This window comes from Lemur catta, chromosome 14 (genome assembly GCF_020740605.2).
Source record: "Lemur catta isolate mLemCat1 chromosome 14, mLemCat1.pri, whole genome shotgun sequence".
NCBI lineage: Eukaryota > Metazoa > Chordata > Mammalia > Primates > Lemuridae > Lemur > Lemur catta.
In genome coordinates, this window is record NC_059141.1 from 23,481,039 (window position 1) to 23,501,196 (window position 20,158).

Genomic DNA, 20,158 nt, shown 5'->3' on the forward strand with positions numbered 1-20,158 from the left:
AGGTAAGCACAGAGTAAATGAACAGGTAGAAATGGACAAAGGTTCTCCCAAGCACGTGTGTGAGGCCAACATCTTTCCTCCACTACGCTGTCCCATCCAGGTTAGCTTTTCCCAGCATCAGCTAAAGGCTGCCCTAGTTACAAGGAGTTGCACCAAAGTTAGGGAGTCTGTGCCCAGATAAATTTCTTTCTGACACAACTTGATTTCCCCTTGAAGCATAAACCTGCCAATTAGGCTTTCTTTCCCAGATACACAATGACCCATCCTCCAGGATGATGTAGGCTAAACCCTCTATGTCCGTGGTCTCACAGTCCTTCCCACAGGCCCCGTGAATTAAGTGCTGAGAGCATCTCCAGTTTTTAGAGGAGAAAACTGAGCTGCTGAAGGTTAAGTAACTTGCCCAGCTAATGAGTGGCATCAGGGATCTGTGCCTCATTCCAGAGCCCATTCTTGTCCCTCTGGAGCCACACTGCCCATCCATGCCCAGCTCCAGGGACTGCACAGTGGCCCAGATCCCACACCTTCCTTCCTGGCGGGGGTCTCTGCAGTCTTGCCTTGCCTCAAACCAGGCTCCTAGACAAGGGCAGGGGCTGCTCACTTTCGCAGCTTTATCCCCTCATTTGTTCTAAGTCTAACCTGAGCAACACTCATGGGGACTTCTAGGAAGGAAAGTAACTAAGGAAATAAGCTGTTTCTTCCAGTTACGGCCTCATCCAAAGCAGAAAGGAGATATTAAAGGCAGTGATAGGACTGGCCATTTGCAGCCATGCAACCTGCCCTGCCTGCAAACTGCACCGGCTTGGCACCTCTCAAATGCACAATTCATCATGTTCCTAATTAATGCAATGCAAAACCATGGCCCCCTGCAATTCCACACCTCAAAGGATGATACCAACATACCTCCCTCACACAGATCACCATGCTCACCATATGACTTCATTTGGATTTTGGGGCAAGTTATGTAACTGTTCTGTGCTTCAGCAATGCATCCATCTCTGATGGACAGTGATGCTTTGGGCCTGGAAGCAACTGGGTGAAGGCAAAGGACTTCTGGTTTTCAGCCTGACTACAGATAGAGCAATACAAACGTCTCTGTCCTCCAACCATGAGCCAGGGCACACAACGTTCAGGGACTCTGTGTCCCTTCAAAGGGCCCAGGGAATTCAGCCCTAATATGGCCACCCATAACTGCAGCTAAGAAGTGAAGATGTTAGCAGGGTACTAAATGGGGACTCTACCTGCCCAGACTGATGGACAGCCTGGCTTCTGGGTGCTTCAGAACGTAACTGCCTTATCTATCTGGCCTGCCTACCTATCTCATTCTGGGAGCTCCTGGACTCTTGGGAGGAAGGTCAAAGCTTCTTGACCAGCACTTTTCTCAGAGGGAAGTCTGGGGCTTTTCCACACTCCCAAAGCCCATAGCATGGGCAGGAGTCTTAAGCAGCTTCAAAGTCACTGCCACTTTTTCCCCAGAGCCACAGCTGACTGGCCCTTTATGAATATCCCCACAGATATGATTGCTGCAGATACTAATAACGCCGTCCATATTCCAAGTGCCAATGCCAATAATGTTCTGGGTATTATCACTGTGAACACCAATAACTACTGCTGAGATTGTCTCCAATAATGCCAGCACACACTGCAGTGATTGTCCTCGCTAATGCCCACCACCGTGACATTGTTAGAGCTGAAGAATAGGCCACACTGTACCCAGAGGCAGGAGCAGGAGCAGCTTCCTGGAGGGTAGAGAGGCTCACTGCTTGCCCTCGGGGTATGACACTTCTAAGGAGATGCCACAGTGCTTGGGGCCAGAGGAGGGCCAGCCTGGCAGGGGCATCAAGGCACCTCCTGGAGGGAGATGTGCCCCTCCACTCCCTCTAAGGTCTAGTCCTGACATGCATCCTTGGTCCCATCCCAACACCCCTCAGTTCCCCAGGTCAGTTTTCTCTTTTGCCTGCAGTCCCGGCCCAACAGCTGAAGGACACACCTGGGTGTCTGCGCGGCCTGTGCCCGAGGCTGCCTTCTGTGACTGGCCTGCCAGCTGCTTTGCTACCTTGGCCTGACTGCAGAGTTGGGCTACATCATCTTGACACATAATTATCTCCCCTATTCTTAATCATCTGAGCTGCTCCTTAATGCAAACTGGGCCTGGCTGCTTGGCGGCATCCAGTGGGGGAGGGGAAGGAGGGGCAGCAACAGATCCACCTTTGCTCTCCTCTCCTCTCCTCTCCTCTCCCTTCCCATCTGGGTCTGATGCAGCATACTGGGCAGGGTGCTGGGAGAACTGGTTTCACGCATAGGCTTGGCCTCCACCAGGGAAAGGCCTGGAGTGGTCAAGAGGAGGGGGGAGTCAGCAGGGGAGAACCCCCCAGAAGGGTAGGGCCTCTGATCTTTCCTGCCACCTTGCTAGGCACGCAGATAAATGTTTCAGAGGATGCTCAGAGGCCCATTATCCCTCACTTTGAAGACTTCAACTGCTTCCTGCAATGCGGCCCTGCTGCCATCAGTGTCACTGCTGGAGGACGAGCTTCCCAAACCCAGCCCTGCTCCTGCCCTTCCTGGTCAGACATCTTCAGTGGCTGCTCCTGTCTTTGGGGGACAAAAATGTCCAGACTCCTATATGGTCCAATCCTGGCCTCTGTCCTGTGACCCTCACCTTCCACCAGTTCCCTGCCAAAGCTGCCCTGCAGCTGCTGGCCAAAGGACCTTCTGGTCACAAGGCTCAGGCTATCAGATAGAATTTCAGGCTACCATTGTCTTTGAACATTCTCCTCATTCATCCCTCAGGGCCCTCCTCAAAGAGCAGCCCTTCCAGGGGTGTACTCCCTCCCACTGGGTGGCCTGCAGCCCAGACCTCCATCACAGCACAGTGGCTGAGGGCCTTTCTGCTCTCTGGGCTCACGTGTTCTACATGCCCCACTAGAATGTAAGCTCCTTAAGGACAAGAATCATATCTTGTTCTGCTTTCAGATCCTGTAGCACCAAGCCTTTCTTGCAACTGCTGTGCAGGAAAGGTTCACTGAACCGAATTGACTTGAAACAATGAATGTGATCATCTGCTCGGAGAGGAGAGCGCTCTGTTCTGAGCCAGCCGGGCCCAGCCCTGGGTGGCTGCAGCCTCGTGCCAGTGCCTCCCTGCCCCCTGGGCCCCTTCCATGCCCCACAGGAGCCCGGGCATCAGAGGGCATGTTCAGCCACAACCTCAGAACGACAGGGGAGAATACAGAGGGGGACATGTGGCCTCCCTGAGCTCCTTGGACAGTACACATTCTAAAAAGCACAGGTGCTGCTGGTTAAAAAAGAACCCTTTCGGGTTTGGGGTAGATTCTACCAAAGCACACAGGGTGCCAGGGAGCTTGGCTGAGGCCCACGCGTGGGAAGCCCCAGGGAGAACTGGGACTCAGGGCCTTTCCCGCAGCCTCCGCCTGCCCATCAGGGGCTGCCGCCAAAACAACCACAATGAAATTTAGTGAGTGGCAAAGGCCGTGGCAGCCAAATGGGTTTGGATATTTTGGAAGAAGGAGAAATAGAGCCAGACAAGCTGTTTCCCTGTGAAACGAGGCCATTAGGGCTTCTGGAAGGAGGCCAGCACCAGGTCATCACTGTCTTGCCAGGCCTAGGCCTCTCCTCCACTCGGGCCCCTCTGCTGGAGGCCGGGGCTCTCACGCTCTCTTCCCTCCGCCTGGGCCTGGGGACTCTCAGCTGTGTCCCTTTTTTCTGTTCTTACTCCACTAAGCTTCCCTCACCAAGGGCTTGTCTATGCTTGGGATGACCATATAATTTATTGTCCAAACAGGACATTTTTGAGAGAAAAAGGAGATGCTGACTGGCCAAGATGCAATGACAACAGGCATAAATACGGACTGACCGGGCTTAGGGGAAGTGTGGGCGCCCTCGTGCTCACTGTTTGAGGATTCTATTTCATGGGAGACACCTTTAAAGTCCTATAACCTCCTAAGGCCAGGAGGCCACCACTTCCCCAGCAGGGACCATGAGAGAATCGAGGCAGGAAGCAGGCCTGTGACGCTGGTGTCTGCTGTTCTGAGTCTGGCAGCCCTGTGCCCTGGCCTCATGCAGAAGAGAACCAGGTGGCCACCCAGGGACCCCCAATGTCACAATATCTGAAAAACACCTTGTCCCAAGCTCAACCCTACCACCCTCTCCCCTTATTTTCTTTCTTCTCTCCTCCTCCTCATTTCCCATTCCCTCAGCTCCCTGCCCAACAGCCTGGCTGCACCTTGGGGAGTTCCGGGGAGCAGGGAGGGGGCCAGGGGAGCCTTCCGGGCATCTCCACTCACAGAGAAGAACAGAGAGAGGCCCCAGGAAGTGGTGTCCGTGTGTTACAGAGAAAGGACACCAGGGTCGGCTGAACGTGACATCGCTCCCCCACCTCCTGATGGGCTGGGATCAGGTGAGGACAAGGTAGGTTGGCCTTTCATCCTAGGTCAGAGACCAGCTGTCCCCAGGCTCCAAAAGCTTCCCAAGGTAAGCAGCCCATACTTCTCCTCCCGGGATCCCACGGGGGAGACGGGGTGAGTCCCAGGGAAGGCGAGGCAGCAGGCGGCTGAGCAGATGGTGAAGCCGATGGCCCCACCAGCAGCCTTCCTCCCTCTCTCCAGGAGCCAGCAGGGCAGTGGGGGGACCTGGGCTTTGCCACTAAAATTGATCTCACGGCAGAGCAGCTGCAAGGCCAGGCCGAAACCGGAGCTCTGGGTCCAAGGACAAAGCATGCAAAGGGGAGGCCAAACCTCTCCCTCCTCCCTACCTTCATCACGTTTCCTCTTCTCGCCATTGGAGCGAGGAATCCCCAGGATCCCATTGATGGAGTAGGACCCCACCGGGTCATTGGAGGCGCTGGAGACAGGAGGGGAGGCCGTGCTGGGAACTGGGCGAGAGTAAGGAGGAAACGCCGTCAGGATAGCACTTGGGATCACAGGCCAAAGCCCCAAGGCTGGGGCAGAGAGAAGCAGAAGACACAGGAAAGTTGAGGAGCCCACACTCCCCTTCTTCCTCTGAGGTTTAAGGGGGAACATGTTGCCACATACAGTTCAGGCTATTGTTCACTCCTCTGCAGCCCTGGGGTAAGTGGTGGCCAGTCAACTCTAGCCCTTCTCTGCAGACCTGTGGATTTCACCGGGGCCCTTAAGCTCACTCCCCCGGAGACAGAAGGAAGGAGTGCATGCCCAGGGAACACCAGAGGTGACTCTCTAGAAAGCATCTCGGTGGTCCTCTGGAGAGCACAGCTCCTGGGATGCCTCCTTGCACAGCTCAGCCAGTCCCCAGGGCTGCGCAAATCCTACTAATCAAACCCTAGCTCATTGTTCCCTGGTCTCCTAGGCTGAGTCCTTGCCAGTCCTGATTTAGAGCCCATAGCTTTCTAAGATCTGTCTCTGATTCTCTAAGAGACACAAGGCTGGTCCGGATGTTCCCCAGGAGTGTGCAGTTCTTTCTCCCAGTTGCTTCTTGTCTTGAAATCACTTGAGAAATTCCTAATTTTCCCCTTAGGACACAGACTAGTGAACTCATTCACTCCATGGTGATCAGCTCAGGTACAGCCCGGCCCAACCCTTCCTCCCAGCACACGCTGTAACACAGGCCTAGTAAACAACAACTCCTGCCAGCTCCAGGAGGGCTGGGACCAGTCATTGCTACTTCCTGCTGGTCAAGAGAGAAGGGGACAGCTGCCAAGAGGGGCAGCGGGAAAAATTTAACCACAGCCCAGCCCCTCACCCCCAGGCCTCCTCTATGGCTAGAGCGGCACCAAGTTTCCCAGAAGCCAAAGGGAAGACAGTCTGTGTGTGTGTTGGGGGCACAGGGTGGGTGTCAGCAGGTGCTCCTGCAGGCCTGGCCATGTCAGTCAGAGGCCCTGAGCATAGGTCAATAAATAAGGAGGATAGAGAGGGGCAGAGAGTGACAGAGTGGATGAGACAGACAGAGAGATCAAGAGTGACAGGCCTAGAGAGAAGAGGCCATGAGGAGGGAGGAAGGAAGGAAGACAGAGGAACAGACCCAGAGCCGCACATAAGGAGAGGAGAGAAAGGGAAAGGCACAGAGAGGAAGAGGAGGAGAAGAGGGAAGAGAAAAAGGACAATTTTAAAAATTAAACAAAGATGGAGTAAGAAAGTTGATGTGAAAGAAAGAGGGTGCACAGAGGGAGATGGAATTAGGTAAAACAAAGGATGACGGAGAAGGAGGAAGAAGGAAGGAGAAGAAAAAGAAGAAATGCTAAAGGAAACATTGATTGGGAGAGGGAGACAGGGGAGCGGGGTGGGTGGGGAGAGGTTGACTATTGCAGGGCAGAGGTGAGGTGACATGGGTGGGAGGCAGAGAAAAAGCCTAGTGAACCAGTCTCTCTCAGGGACACCCTGAGCTGACAGGAGCTCAGGGAGAAAGGGACTAGGAAACTGGGTGGGCCTCGGACCTCGTTGGGGTGGGCAGGTCCCAGGGGTGGAGTTGCGTTTCCTGGCTTTCCCTAGGTAGGACTCGCTTCCCCCCACCTTCCCTGAGCTTCTTACCGATGGTGTGGCCGGGGGCAGTCACTCCTGTCCCAGCCCCATCTGGCGTTGGGTGGAAAGGCTGCTGAACTTTGGTCCGGATGATTCTGCAACAGCATCACAATAGCATCACACGTCACATGCCGCTCCTGCCCCGGCCAATTGCAGCCCTGCCCTCGGAGGAGCTCTCCCTCTCCCAGGCTCCTCACTCAGCTCTTTCCTCATTCATTGCTCCCTGCACCCCTGCCCTTGCTGACTGCTGCAAGGCACAAGGCTTCCCTCCTGTTGGCTCCGTGGATCCAACCCAGAGCAGCCCTGGGCGGAGGCAGTCTGTGTTCCGTCCTGCCATGAGAACTCATCCAAACTGCACCTTGATTTTTTGGTAGAGAGGATTGGGGCAGCGGAGCCAGTGGAGCCTAGCATCGTTTCTCTTTCTGGGGGTGGGGACTGCCCTGGTGGCTTGTTGTCCATCTTCCCTCCTCAACTACACAGGCATCTCCTCTGGGTACCAAGACCTCCTGGGTTTTGAGATCATTTTGGAGCTGGCTTCTGGGGCCATGTCACAGTCCTCCAGAGTCAGGGGGGTGGGGTGGGGTGGGTGAGATTTCCCCATATCCTGGACTAAGGGGAAGTAGCCAGGGAAGGGCTGGGTCACAGGTAATCCTTTTGTCCCCAGGATGCCAACACAGCACAAGGTCCCTTTGCCAGATGTCAGGCGCTGAACAACCTCTTCTTGAGCCCATTCTACTGCCCTCAGACAAGCCAGAGCCCTGTCCCCATCCACTGGCTGGCTTAGGGCCTCTTTTTCTGAGGATCTTACTTGGATCACAGCATCTTTGCCAGCCTAACTGAAAAGTCTGGTGCTCTCCCTGTATGCCTTGGGAGGAGGGGACCAAATCAAACATTTCAGGGCTGAGATAAGCCTGCTTTTCAATGACCTGAAAAGCTGGGGGCTCAGTGACACAAAAGACCAGTGCTGAGGCCGGGACTGAGGGAAGCTCCCCTCCACCCACTGGTCAAATGAGAGGCCTTCAGAAGCAACTTTTCTGACAGTGTTGTTCCTCCCTGCAGAGGAGTATGTGAGCCAAGCTCACCTCAGCCAGCCAAGTAGCCACAAGCCACAACCCACTTGGCTCTAGCCAGTGTTCACCGAGGACCTGCTGGCAATAGGGACACGGCCCCTACCAGCTAGGCCAGGGAGGACTTATACCCAGAGAAAGCCAAGTCACCTGGGGGATCAGGTGGTTAGTGCCAGAAGGATGCAGGGAGGAATATGCCCCTTGCAGACAGGGGATTGGGAAGAAGTCGCTGAGGGGTGGAACTTGATGTCGATCTTTAAAGCAGAGAGGGGCTGACGTCAGAAGTACTGGGCTGCACAAAAGGGGCCCTAAGTCCGGGTTCTGGCTTTGTCATTAAAAGGCCAGCTAGCCTTGGGCTCACCCCTCAACTTTTCTGGGCCTCAGCTTCTTCAGCTGTAAAATAAAGGGGCTGCACTACAGGATCTCTGGGGTCTCTTTCCCCAGTAAAAAATAATATGATCCCAAGGTGGACAAAGAAGCGCAGGGGAGGGCATTACACGCAGGTGCAGGGGGAGGGTGGAAGCACAGCTGGGAAGCCCAGAAAGTGCAATGTCGCAGGGGTTAGTGCCTAGACCAGCCAGGCAGCCACAGCGGAGGCATGTGAGGCAGTAGGAGGAAAGAAGCTGCAGGTTCAGATGTGACGATGATAATCGCTCCTGTCCACTTAGTGAACATCTATCTACTCTGTGCCAATGTTATACACCACTTATGCTACTTATATGTACTACTGTTCATTCTCACAACAACTTCCAAAGCACATACTATTATCCTCGTTTTGCAGATTGCAAACCAAAGCTGATAGAAGTAGCACACTCAAGATCATACCACCTACTGGGGCAGAGTCAGAATTCAGTCTCCAAAATCTGTTTTTTGTTATTTTGTCATCCTTCTCCCAACATGTAGGAACCAGGTTTACAGGGTCTCAAGCCATGAGCAACGTCTAAACTAGAGGGGACATGTGCAAACTGACCCTAGTACAGCAACACACAGGGATGAGGCAACGTGGAGCTGGTCTCAGGAAAGGAAGAAAGGCCAGGATTTGGCAACTAGCTAGAGTCAACCATGGCTCTAAAACCTCAGTTTTTTGTAACTGGAAGCTTGGTGGTGTGTCTCACTGTTGGGGATATGCCTGCAGGGAGGTGGCTGGTTTTGAGGGGAAGTGGTGGTGTTGGTCCTGGACATGCCACATTTGAGACGGCCAGGGAGTGTCCAGGTGGACATGCCCATGTGTCAGCTGGCGCAGCAGACATGGATTCAGGGGACTGTCAAGGAAAGCAGTATCAGAAGGGATGGGAGACCTAAGGAGAGGATAGTGGGGGACACAAACCTGACCTTGCAGAGGAGTCAGAGACTTGGTCATGCAGGAAATGGCAGAACCAGGATTGGGTGGTTTTGCCTAAGTCAATGGACAAGAATATTCAAGAGAAACATAACCCACGGTGCCAACAGTGACATGAGGACTGAAGGGAATTGGGAATAAGAGGAGGCACAAATTTGGGATGTTTGGCAGATTGGTAACACTGAGGAGAGCAGTCTCAGCAAAGTGACTGCAGCAGGAGCCAGACAGGATGAGGTTGGGGAGTGAACAGGGAGGAAAGAGAGCAGGGTGCAGTAAGCATAGACATAGACTATTGCCTTCAGAAGTCTGTAGGACAGGAAAAGGGAAAAAGTGTGGAAGTTGGAGGGTGGAACAGGCAGCTGTGTGGAGGGAGGGCTTTCTAGGGCAAGAAAGACCGAGATGAGTTTGTAGGCTGAGAAGGAAGAACCAATGAAGGAGACATTGAAGTCGCCTGAGGGACCGTGGGTAAGAGAGCAAGGCAGAACAAGAATGGTCTGGAGGGTAGAGGGGAGGTGTTAGCCTGAGATGCCATATTTCTCAGGTGGCCAAAAGATTTGAAAAGGAACTTATACAGCTTTTATTTCTCAGCAAAGCAGAAGGTAAAGTCATCTCTCAAAAGTTGGGGGGAAGATTTGGAGCATGGCACATGGAAAAGACAGTACCTGAGAGCAGTGTAGACTTGTCTACAAGAAAAGTCTAGAAAGACGCCGAGCAGCTCAGAGAAACTGCTCCTAATTCACTGCAGCAAAAACTTCTGCGGTCTCACTGGGCCTGTGGGTGACTCTGGCTTGAGGGCTGGTGGGCTCTGGACTAAGGGAACCGTGGGGCTGGGGCTGGGTGAGACAGACAGCTGAACAGGCTTGAGGGGTTTCTGTCTTTGTCACCCAGAGCCTCTGACCCCTGGGGCACTGGTGTAGATTTAGCTGAGGCAGCGAGTGATGGAAAATCACTACTCCCTGACAGCGGCTTGGTGGGGTGTGGGGGAGGAGCTGGCCAGGGTGCCTGCTGCGAGTCACTAAGGCTCTTGGTGTCCATCCACGACCCCAGGCCGTGGGCACTTGCCAGGCTCCAGAGCAGATCTCAGGGAATTTAAAAACTGGGATTGTGGTAACCTGATGGTCATCTGCGGCTCTTTTGTGTCTCATACAACAACCCAGCAACTCATGGGACTCTCACCAGGAGTTAAAGGATGAAGCTAAGCAGTTGTTTAGGATGACTGCCTGATACTATTTCCTCATGTTCCTCCTCCTCCCTCTCCAATTCTTTTCCATTCTTGGCCTCACAGGAGAGCCAGACACGCCTATGTCCCCCATGGCCTCAGGCAGGTTTGGCCTGGAAGCTCAAGTCCCCAGATATGGATCCTTGGAGGGTGCAGTTGGGACTCTACTCAGAGCTGGGAGGTGTCATTTCCCACTTCCATGGAGAGATTGCCGTGCCAGCGTGCCCACTCCCCACTTCTGTTTCCAGCACATGTTCCTTCACAGGATGCTCTTCCTCCTCCACCATCTCAGATGAGAGCTCACCCTTTCCTGGAGACCTCCAGGACTTTGGCCTGGGCCTCACACGGGGACTTCTAGGCACTTAGAGTCTCTAACACTCACAAGGAAGTGAGTACAGTAACGGGAAGAACTGTGTGATCTCTGGGTTCAGCCTGCCTCAGTCTGAATCTCAGCTCTGTTACTTATTACCTGTGAAGGCTTTGGCAGTTTCTAATTCCCTCATCTGTAAAACAAGAGAATACTACCATGCACTTCACAGGACAGTGGTGAGGATTAAATAGGATAATCCATGTAAAGTGATTAGTATGATGGTTGGCTCAATAATAATAATGATGACTACTAGTATTATTGTTCCTATGGGTGACACCCAGGCCTAGCTGCTTTCAATTTAGAGCCAGGTGCAGGCAGGAGGCCTCCCCGCCCAATACACACCAGCCTGGTCAATGCAGGTGCTTTCAAGACCCTGGCAAGAGCACTGAGAAGACAGGACACAGCAGCAGCAACAGGGGTCACAGCCTGACCCAAAAAGAGGTTGCGTCAGACTCTGAGGAAGACACATTGGGAACTGGACAAAGCCCTGGCTGGGGCACTAGGAAGGATCCACAGAGGACCCCAAAGACGCCAGTGTGTGTGTAGGGCTTTGGAGGAAAGGATGATGAGGCAGGCGGTGAGGTCACTCCGTTGGTTAAATCCCCAGGAGGCCTTCACTTCCCAGCAACCTGGAGATCTAAACAGTCTCATGGGCCCTGTGAGTTAGAATAAAAGCCATACTTGCGTCTTCTATTAACAGTCTGTTAGACTCATGAAGAAAGAGAAGCTCTCAACCTTCTAATAAAGCACTAGGGCCCCTTACTCCTCTCTAATTCTGCTCTCTCCCTCTTCCTCCTTCTCTGATTCCTTCCTCCATGTGTCATTCTCAGTCTCTCTCTCCCCTCTCTGTCTTTCTCTGTCCCTCTCTCCATCTCCCCTCTCTTTGTCTGTCGGTCTGTCTCCTGGCACCCTGAAGTCCCACTGTGGCTATGTGAGTTTATCGATTCCTGGGAGCTGGGGGAAAGCGGGAGGCAGGGCTGGGGTGCAGGCTTAGGGATGGAAATAGAAGGCTATAAATTATTTGTGACAGGAAAGCAATAGTGGCAGAGTGCTGAGCACAAGTCCTGTGTCACTATTAGATTCCTTTTAGCCTGATGACACTGTAAAAAAGGTTAAGTGTCTGCTGGAATCGTACACCTGGGGGGCCGGGGCAGCCTGGGAGCAGAACAAGCCACTGAGAGCAGGTATATCAATTCTCCAGGCCAATAATATTCCTCTCATTGATCGCCACGCAAAGTTCAAAAATCTCATTACAGCCAGGCAGACCGGGAACTTTTTACAAATCAATAGAATGATATAATGTATGTATACTTAGTACAAATGTATCTATTCATCTATCCATCCATCCACGGTCCGCCTCAGGGTTTCCAAGTTAACCTACCCATCATATTATGTTATGTTATGTATGATATTATATTGCATTATATTATATGATAATAAATGGTGTGCAAAAACTTCCCCTAAGGTGGAGACAAGAAGAGGTCCTATTAGCATTGAGGTGACCTCAGATAGCTCACCTTGGAAGGAATGAAGTGGTAGCATTTTCAGGACTAGGCTGGTCAGGATTTCTAGGAGCAATGCTTCTTCAGCAGAGACTCCAGTGAAAAACAACAACAAGAAAACAAAAAACTACTGTCTACTGAGTATGTACTATGTGCTGGGCAATGTTCTAGGTGCTCCAAACAAATATGTCACTTAATCCTCATAACAACCCATTTTACAGATAAGGAAGATTATAATTTGCCCAAGGTCACCCATTTAAGAAACGGCAAATGTGTGATCTGAATTTAGGTAGACTGACCCCAAGGTCCATGCCCTTAACTATTAGGTTATACAGCCTCGAGGGGAGAGACACTCAAAAGCCCAAAATTCAAACTCTGGGATTCTGTTTCCAGTTCCTTGTTCTATTTTGTTCTGAAAAATGCAGGCTAAGGGGCTCCCCTCAACCCCAGTATCCCTCATTAGAAAATGGAGTAATGACACCTGCTGGGACTAGCTGCTGATGGTAAGTATGCACAGCATCTCCAGGTATGTCCCCATGAAATCCTGTCCAGCTGCCTAGGACAGACTTCCTTCCCAACTTTGGAATTATTTCCTAGAGGAACAGAATTAGTTCCTAGAGGAGTTCAAACAAACCAGTAACATGATCAGGCTTGGAGCAGGCTGCTCTTGGGAGCAAGATGTCAAGTATCTGCACATATGTGTTATATACACGTATAAATCAGCGTAAGCTGTCCTGGGGTACACTGCCAACTGTAGAGTCTTTGCAGAAAATACTTAATCCCTGGTGTGGGGAAAATCTTTCCTGATTTGGTAAATCAGAGAAACTCCAAGGTAGAGGATGTTTCAGACTAGCTGGCTCACTAAGCCACACGAGTGGTGGGTGGGGTCTCTGCCAGGGACCTCAGGCTGCCTGGGTATTATACACTGGATCATTCTAGAGGACAAAATGATATTTGCTTCAGCAAAGGGTATTTTACCCAACTAATGCAGGTTATTGCTTCAACTCAAGCCTTTGAGAGCTGCCACTATCAGGCACGTATCCCTGGCTTGGCCCCGAGGCAAGTCAGCAACACAAACAGCTGGAGACTTTTCATAGCAGAACCTTGAGTGAGATATCATAGATCATCCATGAGAATTTCAGCTCTCCTGAAAATGCTTCCTACTCCTGAGAACCCTGAGGAACTAGAATCTCCCTTCTGTATACCTCCGGAACTGAAAAACTGAGGTTTATTTCCTCCTCCCCACAGGAACCCAAAGGAAAGAGCCTCTACCCTGCACAGGGCTCCCCTCCTGGCAGACCTACAGCACTCAACACACACCCGGTTTTCATGGCCTCTGGCTGCAGTCTGGGCAGAGCTTTGAGCTGTTCGCCCACGCTCACTCACACGCCCTGCAGGTTACAGTTTGGACAACTGACCATATGTCAGGCACTGTTCTGTGCATGAGAATGGCCACTGATGAGGTCAGGCCATTCTTCAGGGCCATGGGCAAGACCTTCCATTCTGGCTCTAGCAGGATGTGGCTGGAATACATGGGATCCAGGTTACCAGGGTTCCTTCCAAATGTGTCAAGAGCTTCTGCCTCCTTTGTTGCCTCTCAGAGGTCATAACTGAGCTCTAAGAAATGAAAGCCCTGCCAAAAAGCTCGCAGAGGGAACTACTGTCCCTGAACTACCTGCATTAGAATCCCCTGGGGGTACTTGCTAAACCGTAAATCCCTGGGTCACTCCTCAGACCTCCTGAATTTGAATTTTCAAACTCTCTAATATTTGAGAAAACTAGCTTAATCCAGGGGTGAGGAAACCATCTTTCTGGTTGCACAGAGGATCCTTGAGAGAGTTGGGAAGAAGTCTTAGTGAATTAAGAAAGTTTCTTTCTCATACTCTATCACTCCACATTTCTCTCCATCTGTTAGTCCTGACTCTAAATGACACAGTCACCAAAATTCAAGAAGCTGTCAGTTCCTCTCTGAAAACTAAACTACAGATTAAAAATAAAAATAATTTTAAAATGGTTTTTGGTACATTTCTGGATGATAAATTCCCAGCAGGTTCCTTAGATACCAGGCATATATTCTGCATCAACTTAGCCTTCCAAGACTGGCATTGAGAGCGATCATCCTTCTACCACGTGTCCCTGAGAGCCCAGGCCAGAGACCATTTACCAGGCTAGATGGGCCATGGGGCTGGCCCAAGGGGGCAATAGTGATGGTTTATATGATGAATGGTAAGCATATGGATTGATTTAACTTCAAGATATGCATAGGTTTAAAAATTAAGGGGCAATGTGTTTAACTAACCATTTGGAAACCAGTCTGCAGTGCATGCCAAGCCCAGAGCGTGACCAGACTAGTGCTTCTCACCACTGGCCCTGCCCTCATCTATCAGGGCTTCTGGCTAGAGCTGGGGTCTACCAGCTGTCCACCCCTCAGGCCTACTTGGGAAGCTCCAGAGGCTCAAAGACTGCCCGATGTAGGGGGGAATGGGGTGCTTCTGTAGATTGATTGCCAGACTCTGCACCTGTCCGTCCTCCCTGTCCCCCCACAGGCATGCCCATCTCCCTCTGTGACCAGAAGGAATCCTGGAGGGGCCCATACCTCAGCAGTGGCAGACATGGGGGCCTTCTAGTAACTGCCTGGCCTCCCTGCCTCTAGCCCTCCCACCTCTCACCTAGCCACTCCAGTATTCAAAAACAATCCATCAGTCTCTCTCTGTCTTCTGAAAGAAGGTGATGGGGCTAAACCCTATAATTGCTTCCTATTACCTACAGGATAAATGCAGAATTCCTCAGCCTGGCCTTAAAAATCTTCCCCAATCTGGCTCTAGCCTTGCTCTCCAATCTATTTCTCTCTGTTCCCCACCTCCCTTCAGGGTCTAGCACAGAGTGAAACCTTGTTTTCTTGCTTACTCAATTTGCATTGAGTCCTCCCCAGGACTCTGAGCTCTGCCAGGGCAGATGTCATGCCTATTTCTCTTGTCACTGTCTTTCCAGCACCTAGCAACAGTGCCTGGGATAATGCAAGTACTTAATCACTATTTGTTGAATAACAAATGAATATTATTATTATCAATAATAATAACTTAATCTTAAAGAACACAGCAGGCCAACATATGCCTACTATGTACTAGGCACTGTACAAGGCAATTTACATGGATTATTTAATTTAATTCTCACAACTACCTATGAATATTATTATCCCTGTTCTACAGATGTGTAAGCTGAGGCTGAGAGAGGTTAGGTGACTTGCTTAAGGTCACACAGCTGTTAAGTAACAGAGCCAGGATTTAAATCTAAATCTGGGTATCTTACTCCAGAACTCATGCTGCTAACCACTGGGTGGAATGAGTCAGCCATATCAAGAACAGCTGGTAGGATCTAATGAGAGGCTAGGCCTGAATAGAAGAGCTAAATATAATAATATTAAAAGCAATAACTATCATTTATTTCATATTCACTAATAAAACAAGCATTGTCATAATGCATTTTCTCATTCAAATTCTAACTATAACTCTATCAAATAGTCATCCTCTCTATTTTACCTAAGAGACAACAGAGAGGCGAAACTTGCCCAAGGTCACAGGCTTAATATCATCAGAGGCAGACTGTGGATCCAGGCCTGTAACTTCAATGTCTGTAGGCTGAACCATACAACATCTTCTGGAAATTTTGTATATTGATATTTCATTGTGTATATTAACTATTTGGACATGAACAAATTTTTCTTTCAGTCTTTTCACATCCATGATTTGGACAACTGAGTGAATGTATATGTAGACAATTAACAGAGATTTCACGTGGCTATGATTCTAAACATGCTTATCCTTCCTTGTACATGTGACGTAGTTGTATTTGATAAGCATTACGTCTGTGTTATGAACGAACCACAATTTTAGAGTAAGTATCTATAGGTTTCAGTGTATTTTATATGCATCGGTAGGTTTTGGGGTCAGATTATCTCAATTCTTTTCATCTATCTAATTTCCAAATCATGTACCTGATTGCATGATGATACTACTCATAAATATGTTTCTGTTTCTGTTTTTGAGAAACTGTTTCTCTGATTAGTGTATCTTTATATTCATGTCTGCCTCAATGCATTGATCCAAGATTTATAATAGTGGATATATTTATCAAAACCTACTTCATGAACATCTGCCAAGTTATGCCGCTTTCTGTCAAATATATAAGCCACAGTAAGACTCCACAACCATCATTGTTCCCTTCCCAGGGTGTTTGAGATTCTCAAATCACAATTGTGTTTTTATATGGTCCATGCTCCAGTATTGATGTGCATAAATGTGCGTTTGTATACCTGTGTATCTCTCGGTCTGAAGCCAGCATGGGGTGGGGGTGGGGGGATGTGGAAATGAGAGAATTATTAAATGCCAAGTAGATATGCAATAAATTCCATTGATTTTATAAACTCCAACTTGTCTTCAGTCTCCTTCCATTCTTTATCCTGGGGGCATTGCAACAAAAACCTATTTTAAATACCTTTGCTTCCCTCCTTCCCCCTCCCCAAAAAAGTGTCAATATTTTATTTGGATTTTTAACTTCGCTCCATAACAGTTGTTTGACCTCCTGACTCGTGCGAGTCACATAAATTCTGGGACTTTATTCAGGAGCCATGTTCCTGCTATTGAATAAGCAATTTGGGAGGGTGAATTAATGACTTGTGCTGTTGCTGGAAAGTCCCTGAAGAAATATTAAAATTGCTTGCAGACTGAATCAATACTCAGTGAACACCCAGCAAGAGGGCTCTGGCTCTGGAATGGCCACAGAAGGCAGGGCTCAGCAGAGGAAGGGGAATTCCGGCACCCAGCTTGTAGAGCTCCCCCCTCTGCCTTTCCCTCCACCCCTGGTGCTCTGTCATTCTCAGAAACAGCAAAGTCTTATTAAACCCCAGCCAGGATAGAACTGAATTGTCCTGTCTCCGGAAGCAGGCTCAGGGGACAGTTTACTCTCTTACTAGCAATGAGAGCCCGGAGGCCTTATTGGAGGTGATGGTCTGGACACATCCACCTGCTGGAGAAATGGGATGGTGCTGCTGCTTTCTGGCAGGCTGCACTGTGCTTGGGAGGACTGCAGCTGTGACCATTTTCTGCTGGGTGTGCAGAAGGGTTGAATGCTGCACCACTGACTCTATCTCTGTGTGCGTCTGACCAATGTTTACTATCGCTCAAGTGGCCACATGATTTTGGCCTTTGTGTGTGAGTGTGCCCATGGGATGGAAAGCTTGAATTGTGCTGTGTGTTACCATGTATTGCATTGTGTCCACACATGCCGGCAGCTGGCTTAAGGTTTGTTACTTGGTGTTTTGTGGTATTGTATCAAGGTGACTGCACTTTGTGTAACACTGAGTTAGAGGAATTTGAGTATTGTTTGGTGGCAGCGTGTGTGTCTCTGCTTTGAATTATTATGTTCATTGATCATATCAGCATCTTTTTTTCCCTAATGTATGTCTCAGAGATTAGGTTAATGGGTGTCTCCTTGGTGATGTGGGTTGAGTAATGATGTTGGATCTGGGTGGTGGTGTATGATTCGGTAATTGCTTTAATTGCCTTCTTGGTGTGGTGGGTGAGAGGGCCCATCCTTTAGCTTTTTAAGCTTATGCTGGGCCAGTCATTTGCACTGCTGCTTTTCAGAAGGAAGATTCTAGAGATGCAGGACAAATCTCTTTTTGATTATTAAATATACAGTTCTAGCCCTCTTGGAAGCAAGCTGCCCCTTCTCCACTGAACAGTACTGGCTTCACCAGACTCGCGCAGGTCCTGGTGCCAACCTCCCTGCATCTGCCTGATTTGGAGAGTTAAGCCCCTGGGCCAAACCCTATGCTTGTTGAGTCTAGATCCGTGCTGGGGCTGGAGGAGGATGGATGGCAGTAAACTTCCCAGTCCCACTGGGAATAGCAACAGGAACTCTAGTTCCAAGAATCCCCATTCTGCTCCACTCTGTGGCCCAGCCATTAGCATCATCTTCCTTTCTAGTATCCCCAGATGACGTGGCTCAGCAGTGGCCTGCACTGAGGGACACACACCATGGAACAGTACAGAGACACGTACTATGCATGACCATCTACTGGGGAGCAGGTCCTTGTTCTGAGCTTGCAAGTAAATGCATGAATAAATAGCTGGGTGTGAGACTGCAAATTACAGAGTTCCCCAAGAGGTTACCCACACTGCACTTCCTTTGATCCAAAGTACATATGAAGTATGGCATAGTGGATAATCACATGGGTTTTAGAGCCAGTACTTCACGGGTTCAAATCCTAGTTGTGCTACTTAGTCTTAACCATGACCAAGTTATTTAACTTCCCTGTACTCCAGTTACTTCATCCATAAACAATCCTACAATGTCCTATGTGGTTATGATGCTTAAATCAATTAATACATGTAACATGTGTGTAACAATCCTACTGCAGTAAACACTTATTGGCTATTATTATGATGATGACTATAAGGGCTTACTGAGTAAAGCAGTCATAAGATCGGCCTGTGCACATGTACAAACATGTATACATGTGTGCTAACGTATATAAAGTCCTGCGATAAATCAAGGCGTGTGTGTGTTTTGAGCAGAGATGTGCAAAAACTGCAGTCAGATGGCACAGAGGCAGAGGGTAGTTCTCTCCTTGGCCTTCTGGCCCATTTGGGCAGTGGCAGGGGCTGGGTTGATAGAGCTCACCACTGCCCACCTCCACACAGGGGGCAGCATCCAGCCCTGCAGTGATGAAGAGGCAGAAAAGAAGGTGGCAGCCCTCAATATGTTTTATACTTACTAAAAAATTTAAGGATAATTGAGCTCTTAAGATTCAAATTTAGCTCATTTAAAAAATTAACTTTCTAATTTAAAAAAATCAGGACATTTACTAGCTAATAGGTATAAATGAGGAATAGTGGAAGCTAGGTATTAAATCTGAGAACTGAGAGAGGGGTATGCAAGGTAGCATGTAAGTGATGTGAGAGCATTTAGGTGTGGATCTTAGAGAAGTTCATGGAGTTGAACTTGGTTACCCGACTAAGCCAAAGGGTCAGGGAGAAGCTCAGGCAAGAATGGGATTGCATTTTGGCCTCATTCCTTGGGACTTCCCACAGAGATAGGAAACACATCATTGTGAGGTGAGTTTGGGAAACTTTGGTTTTCATCTTTGCTGTTGTCAGGCAAAGAATAAATGGAAGAATTTGCAGTTATTCAGTTACTTTGAACCATTGCACAAATAAATTAAACCCAAAGTAAATTTTTTTCCTGAAATTTTTTTTAAATCTTTGACCTCTTAGCAATAGAAATAACTGCAACAACTGTCAAACTCCCATGCTTCCCTGGAATATACAGACATGCCAGACAATAGTAGACAGATTTGGTTTGAATTTGCCAAATATTTGCTCACTTCCCCCTCTCCCCTTTCTTCTCCTTTGTCTTATCTCCATTTTCTCTCCTCTCCTCCCCTCCTCTTCCTGTTTACCTTCCTTTCCTCTCCTTTCCATGACATTTAAGAATCAGAGGATCCCTTCAAACACATCAAATAAAGATTTTTTTCCCTACCATTTCAGTTTTTTCTTAAAAAAAAAAAAAACTACAAAATGCAAAGCACCACAACCACGAAAATGCCATGAAGCCCAGAAAATGCCAACCTTCAACTCCTCAAGCAATAGCAGGCTCATCCCAGAGAAGGGGTATGAGGTTATACAAAGTACAGACACACACACACACACACACACACACACACATGCACACACAAAACCACAGAGGCTGGGCTCTCAAACAAAGTGGACAAAGGGTGCAATTATCTGACTAATTCTGTTGAATGGTCAGATAACTGAGTCATACAGGGTTTTTGTTTTTCCTGGAAATACACTGAGCAGGCCCTCTTCCTAAATCCAGCTGGGCTTACACGGGACCATAATTCTCACTGGCATTCATGATACACAATACTGTTCACAAAATATGCTTTTGGCTCTTCAAGCTTTTTTTATTTCAAAAGATTTCAGTGTTTGTACATACACAAACCAGAATGCACACACATTGACATTGACACATAACAAGAAATACAGACTGAATGATTACTATTTCAGTAATAACTAGCATTTATTGAACGCTTAATACTTGCCAGGTGCAATTCTAAGCAGGTTCATGTGGATTAGTTTATTTCACCCTC

General features: G+C 49.1%; 1 protein-coding gene across 7 annotated transcripts in view; it reads right to left on the reverse strand.

Annotated features, from left to right (window-relative positions):
• The window catches only part of PAX2 (paired box 2), an 89,346-nt gene that overhangs the window by 40,718 nt on the left and 28,470 nt on the right, over positions 1-20,158 (reverse strand). For all 7 annotated transcript variants that reach the window (XM_045568608.1, XM_045568612.1, XM_045568613.1 and 4 more), the window contains exons 5-6: positions 6,516-6,601; positions 4,766-4,885 (exon numbers count right to left, since the gene is read on the reverse strand). In XM_045568608.1, the coding sequence (XP_045424564.1) occupies positions 4,766-4,885; positions 6,516-6,601 (206 nt within the window). The remainder of the gene's footprint in view (positions 1-4,765; positions 4,886-6,515; positions 6,602-20,158) is intronic.